This window comes from Crocuta crocuta, unplaced genomic scaffold (genome assembly GCF_008692635.1).
Source record: "Crocuta crocuta isolate KB4526 unplaced genomic scaffold, BGI_CrCroc_1.0 scaffold886, whole genome shotgun sequence".
Taxonomy (NCBI): Eukaryota; Metazoa; Chordata; class Mammalia; order Carnivora; family Hyaenidae; genus Crocuta; species Crocuta crocuta.
Genome location: NW_027530624.1, coordinates 366,542 through 373,095, shown reverse-complemented (window position 1 = coordinate 373,095; position 6,554 = coordinate 366,542). Strand labels below are relative to the sequence as shown.

The 6,554-nt window shown below is 51.0% G+C and overlaps 1 protein-coding gene across 1 annotated transcript in view; it reads left to right on the top strand.

The window, feature by feature from the left end:
• The window catches only part of ZNF574 (zinc finger protein 574), a 5,145-nt gene extending 4,365 nt beyond the window's left edge, over nt 1-780 (top strand). Inside the window, 2 exon segments of the mRNA XM_077768159.1 lie at nt 1-8; nt 10-780. The exon segment at nt 1-8 is cut by the window's left edge and continues 2,078 nt beyond it. Of these exon segments, the coding sequence (XP_077624285.1) occupies nt 1-8; nt 10-520 (519 nt within the window). The 3' untranslated portion in view covers nt 521-780.
• Nucleotides 781-6,554: the final 5,774 nt, after the last annotated feature.

Genomic DNA, 6,554 nt, shown 5'->3' with positions numbered 1-6,554 from the left:
GGTCCCCACGGCTCCCCCGCCCCCGGCCCGACGCCGGGGCCTGGAGTGTAGTGAGTGTAAGAAGCTGTTTAGCACAGAGACGTCGTTGCAGGTACACCGGCGCATCCACACGGGCGAGCGGCCGTACCCGTGCCCGGACTGCGGCAAGGCCTTCCGCCAGAGCACCCACCTGAAGGACCACCGACGCCTGCACACGGGCGAGCGGCCCTTTGCTTGCGAGGTGTGCGGCAAGGCCTTCGCCATCTCCATGCGCTTGGCGGAGCATCGCCGCATTCACACGGGGGAGCGGCCGTACTCGTGCCCAGACTGTGGCAAGAGCTACCGCTCCTTCTCCAACCTGTGGAAACACCGCAAGACCCACCAGCAGCAGCACCAGGCCGCCGTGCGCCAGCAGCTGGCCGAGGCCGAGGCCGCCGTGGGGCTGGCCGTGATGGAGACGGCGGCAGAGGCGCTGCCCCTGGTGGAGGCCATTGAGATCTACCCTCTGGCCGAGGCCGAGGGGGTCCAGATCAGCGGCTGACCCGTCCCCTTCCCCTCGTCAGCACCGCCATGCCCCGTTGCCGAGGAGCCTCCAGCACCCCCTCAGATCTCTAGATACTGTGCTCCTCCCTCCGTCTCCCAAACGCCGTGCAAGTTCTGTAACTGGATTTGTTCTCTCTCGTGAGGGGGTTGATCTGGGGTCCTTGATACACGTAAAGGTGCCCTCCTAGCCCCCCGCCCACCTTTTAGCACTGGTGGCCCCAAGATGAAACAGTCAATAAAGACTGAGTTGGACCTTGATGTGTTTCTGTCTGGCCAGCTGTGTGGGGTGGGAGCTGGGAGCCCAGGCTCTTCGGTCTGCGCTTTTATGGCTGTGCTTTTAGCATCTAGGAGCTCCGTAGACCTCAGCCACACTGAAGAGGTCCGAGGGCGGGGCTCAGGGAGCCTGGATGTCACCCTGGTGCTCCAGGGCAAGCAGTGGGGCTGTCTTGCCACTAGAGGTCCCCACAGAAAAGGCTGGAGCTGTTTGTTTTGTTTTTAAAAAATTTTTTTTTAATTTATTTTTGAGAGAGAGCGTGAGCAGGGGACGGACAGAGAGAGAGGGAGACACAGAATCCAAAGACAGGCTCCAGGCTCTGAGCTAGAACTCACAAACCATGAGATCATCACCTGAGCCGAAGTCGGACACTTAACCGACTGAGCCACCCAGGCGCCCCAGCTTGGAGCTGTTTCAGTTGGTGTCAGGAGCATTTGGAAGAATCTTGAGATTTCTTCTCACCACTTCTGCCCCCCGACCCCCTACTCCTGGCCTGATGTGAGCCGTCTCCTCCGAGGTCATCTGGTTTTTTCACTGGATCCCTGAGGACAAACGCAGGTCTGGGAAAGACAGGATTCCCAGGGCGGTAGAAGAGGGTGGCTCCTAGGACCAGACCCAGCTGTGGAGTCGGAGAAGATTCTGGGGGTGGACAGCCTCATGAGGGCAGCTGCCCTGCCACCCACCTAAAATTGGATGCTGTCTTAGCCAGGAGATGCAGGGAGAGGGGTGGTTGGAGTGACCAGTGGGTGTTTGAACGTCTAGTTTGTTTCAAGTCCTTCCTTACATTTTTATCATAATTCTCATACTCCCCTGTAAGGGGAACATTTTGTAGGGCAGTCCGAAGTCCAAAGCAGTGAGGTGATTTGCTCAAGGTCATCCAACCCACCTAGGATAGAGCTTGAATTTAAGCCTAGTTTCCTCTGGGTTAATCACCCGTCTGCCTTTCTGCACGGTCTAATGCCTTCTGCTTAGGGGAAGGCGGTTGAGAAGGAAGACGGTGACTGGTGGGAGTGCTGAGTTGCTGTGCTTCAGCCACGGCCCGAGAAAAATAAGCCCCCGCCAAGGTTATTCCAGTCTTTGTGTTGGCAGAAAATTCTTATTTGGGACCCTAATCAATGAAAGGTGAAGGAAAACTGTGTGGAAAGCAGGAAAAGGGAGGCCTGAGAGCTGCCCACTCAGACCCTGTTACTCTTGCCCCGTCAGCAGCCCCGTAGCCTCGGGGCACTGGGTTCGGAGACCTTCACTGGTTTTTGCCTTCTGTCCAGGTGAAAACGAGGACTTCAGAGATGGGAAACTTAACTAAGACCACATAGATGGGAAACCAGAGCTAGAAGCTAAGTCTCCTAGCCAGTCATGGAGCTTTTACTACAGAAGTCTTAAGAAAAAAAAAAATTCAGGAGCCCCTGGGTTGCTCACTCAGGTGAGCATCCGACTTCAGCTCAGGTCATGATCTTGCGGCTCGTGGGTTCGAGCCCCACGTCCAGCTCTGTGCTGACAGCTCGGAGCCTGGAGCCTGCTTCAGATTCTATGTCTCCCTCTCTCTCTGCCCCTCCCCTGCTCGCGCGCTGTCTTTCTCTCAAAAAGAAACATTAAAAAGGAAGAAAAGAAAAATAAAAAATGAAAATTCAACCTGTTTGATAACCAGAGTGCTCCTAATGAGGAGCAGTTAGGTGTCCAGTAGTTTCAGCTAGAGCATGTGGATCGTGGGCACCGTCTTTGAGTGACCTCACCCTGCAGAAGGGACTCAAGCCATCTTAGCCCAGCATGCTAGATCCCCTTTCATCCCCAGGTAAAGATTCATTCTCAAATTGCCGCCTCATGCAGAGCTGCAACATCCTGAAAGTCCTATCGAATACGTGCTTAGAGCAATTGGAGGATTTATCCTTGCCAAATCGGATAAAATCAGGTTACATCAAAAGGAACAGGAGTGGAGGGGAGGGACCCCGAGAGTGCTGGTTCAGCAGAGAAGAATGGCTCTGTGACCGTGGGATGATCACCCTTCCTTAGTTGATCCTTTTCAGAGCTTCTAATGAAAACTCTGGACTCCCACCCTGAGAAATGTTCACGCGTGCAATCCCGTCTGTGAACAAGACCGTCACCTTGCTGAAAGCGGATGGTCCTCCGTTGAATTACTGTCCTAAACAGGGTAGCACTAATTGAGGCCTTGTTGGATGCCGGGTTTTGAGTTGGACAGGCAAAGGTGTTTTTTAGGGTTTGTTTTTTGTTTTTTTTCTATGACACAAGTGAGCAAGGGGCAGAGGGGGAGGGATGGGGAGAGAGAGAAGCTGGGCTCCCTCGGGGCTCATGTTTTTACTTGGGGCTCAAGCAGGGCTTGAGCTCATCCAATGTAGGACTCCTAACTCACCAATGTAAGATAGTGATCTAAGCCCAAGTCTGATGCTTAATGACTGAGCCACCCAGGTGCCCTGGACAGGCAAAGGTTCTTGAACCTTAATGTGTATTAGACAATTCCCCTAGAGATTCAGATCCAGCAAACGCGTGGATGAGATCCAGGAATCTGCATTTTATTTATTAAAAATTTTTTAATGTTTTGTTTATTTCTGAGAGAGAGACAGCATGAGCAGGGGAGGGTCAGAAAGAGAGGGAGACACAGAATCTGAAACAGGCTCCAGTCTCTGAGCTGACTGCACAGAGCCCGATGCGGGGCTTGAACCCACAAATCATGAGATAATGACCTGAGCCAAAGTCGGACATTTAACCGACTAAGCCACCCAGGCGTCCCAGCAATCTGCATTTTAAATACACCCGATTCTGGGGTGCCTGGCTGGCTCAGCAGAGCATGTGACTTTTTTTTAAGATTATTTATTCTGAGAAAAAGAAAGTGCAGGGAGAGGGGCGTAGAGAATCCCAAGCAAGCTCCATGCTTTTAGCACAGAGACGGACACGGGGCCCAATCCCACGAACCGCAGGATCGTGACCTGAGCTGAAATCAAGAATTGGACACTTAACCAACTGAGCCACCCAGCACCCCGAGCATGCAACTCTTGATCTCGAGGTTATGAGTTCGAGCACACATTGAATGTCGAGATTACTTAAAATCTTTAAACAAATACACCGATTCTGAGGGAGGTGACTTGCTGACCACTCTAAGAAGATCCTGAATCGCCTATTTTTTTTTTTAGTTGGATGCGGAAGCTGCATAAGCAGAAATGTCAAGGGACTAGAATGGTGGTCCTCTAGTGCACGCTGTGTTCTTGACGAGAGGCCCGAGTATGACTGTACAAGGGAGGGCATGTGGCACCGTTGGGCACATTGCAAGTTCAACCCTAGAGTGCTTCAGGTGTGCTGTCTGTGCTTGTCACAGGACGGCCTGGGTGACAAGGAACTTGAGTTCTGACAGCACCACACTACAGGAAGTAGGAAGCGGCTGGACCAAATGACTTTCCTCTATACCAACATCCCGCTTCCCCGTCCCTATAGACGCCTTGAGAATGGGGGCGGTGCTTTTCTATTCTTTCATTCTTGCCCAGATGAGGCAGTGCTAATACTTTTTATCTAAGTGATCCAACCCCTCTTCCGTTCTTTCCCTTTCTCCTGTCCCCCCCCATCCCTTCACAGCTGAGTTTGCAGAATCCCAGCATCTGTATGCCAAGCATACATCAGCGGACAGAACAGTAACAAGGGGACATGATGCCAGTGAGAAAACCCAGTTGTTGACACCACCATTTCTGATTTTCAGTGGTAAGGTTTTGGGGACCAGCACATGGCCTGGCCTGTGAAGCCACTGTCCTTGCCAATTGACGTAGTCAAGCTGGGCACAAAAATTTGAGTGAATGAGAGTTATGTCACTGTAGAGAAGAGTGTGCCTTGGACCACCAGACAACTTCAAAGTCAACTGTTTATAAAAGGGGCTTGCTTGTTTTAAAAGGGTCCTCTGGGGATGCAAGTGGGGAAGGACTCACGGGTTTCCTGACCTCCTTTCTCATGTTCTCATTTCTTGAAGTCCATGTGATAGAGATCTGTCCTACTTATTACATCGTCATCTCATTTAATTCTACAACCCAACAGAATAGGTATTGTCCCTATGTTACAGATGACAAGGACATTGAAGCTTACATATCAAAAGTCATATACCTATAAAATGGCAGAACTGAGAAACAAATCCAGAAGTTTGAATTCATCCTAAATTCTGAGACTTAGGTTTTCTGATGGTGAAAACCTGGCCCGGGCCCTCCTTCTGAACATTCATTATTTGGACAGAAGGAAAGCCCTCGCCGCCACAGCACCACCCTTCCCCGCACACAGAGACCAAGGGAGAACAGGCGGCGTTTCTCTCTGTACAGTTTTTACTTTTTTATTTTTTTGATGTTGTTCAGATGAATGACACACTCAAGTTACAAAAATGGGGCCTTAAAAGAAGCACATTGTACAATGAACAAGCAGATTGGAGTTAAGAACACTGAAACGCTAACCCGCTACCACGAGAAGAGACAGGGTGGGGGGACAGGATGGGGAGGGAGGGGCTACCAACACAGGGGTCAGACAACTGAAAGTGGGGCTAACTTGCTGAGAACAGATGAAAGGCAGGTCTCCTCCAGGGCCTACTCAATTTCCTACTCAATTTCCAGACGCCGCTTCGGGTCTCCCTTGCCCACTACTGGCCACCACCTCCCCTCCCCATTCCAACCCGGTCATCTGAATGGGTAGGTGAGAGACACCCACCCCAGAAGGGCCGAGCCACTCAGATCTTTACAAGGTGGGTGGTCATCTTGCCCTATTCCAGGCTTGGATTTGGGAGGTGATGGTGGCAGCAGTGGGATAAGAAGCCAGAAAGGAGCTAGCAGAGAGAGGAGTTGATCAAAGATCAGGCCCCTGCTTTCCCCCCCCAACACTCCTTGCCCCTTTCCCACCCCACCATGATCCAAAGGCCCTCTCTACAAGTGGAGAGAGGCCCCCAGTCACCCTGCAATTATGTAAATAAATAAATACTGAGCCCCTGGGCTTGGAGGACAGGCTGGGGGAGGGGCAGCAGGGATAGAAGAGAGGAAGGGGAGGCAGAAGGGAGGGGTCACAGACATAGTAAATAGTTGTCTCCATCCCAGCAACACTTCTCTCTAGATTTTTCTCTCCTTTTTGTGTTTGTTTAACAAGGAGCTAACATTTCAAGGACAAATACTTAAAAATATACATTATTTTTTCTCTTTTTTTTTTTCGCCTTTGTCATCGTCATCTTGCTTTGGAGACTGCTGAGGTCAAAGTTCAAACCGCACGAAGGAACTGCGGCTTGGAGTTTTTGTGTATTTTTTTTTTCATTTTTATTTTTTAATTTTTTTCACTTTTTTTTCCAACGTATAAAAAGGTAGCGGAGTTGTCTGTGGGTTTTTTTTTTTTTAATGGTTAAATCTTTGGTTTGTTTCTTTTTTCTCTTGGAGGCCTTTATCTCTCGCACTTGCCTTTCCCACTCAGAGGCCAGTGGGGGCCCGCGTGTCTCAATCTTGCTCAGTCTGTCTCACTCTCTCTCTCACTCAGTTCCCCCTACCCTGGGCTAAAGGGAGAGAGAGGCACCCTGGGATTTGGGTGGGCCAGGAAATTAGTCAGGTCAAGAGGTCAGTCGCCTACGTGGCTAATCCCTTACCCTGTTTTCCCAGGGTGAGGAGCTTGGAGACCCTCCCTTGGCCCTCCTGAGGGAGAAGATGTTTGAGAAACTCATACCCTTTTCCCCCCACTCCTGATCTTAGCCTCAACTCACACAGGGTTTGGGTTCCCCATTTCCACCCACCCCCACTTATACTCCCAC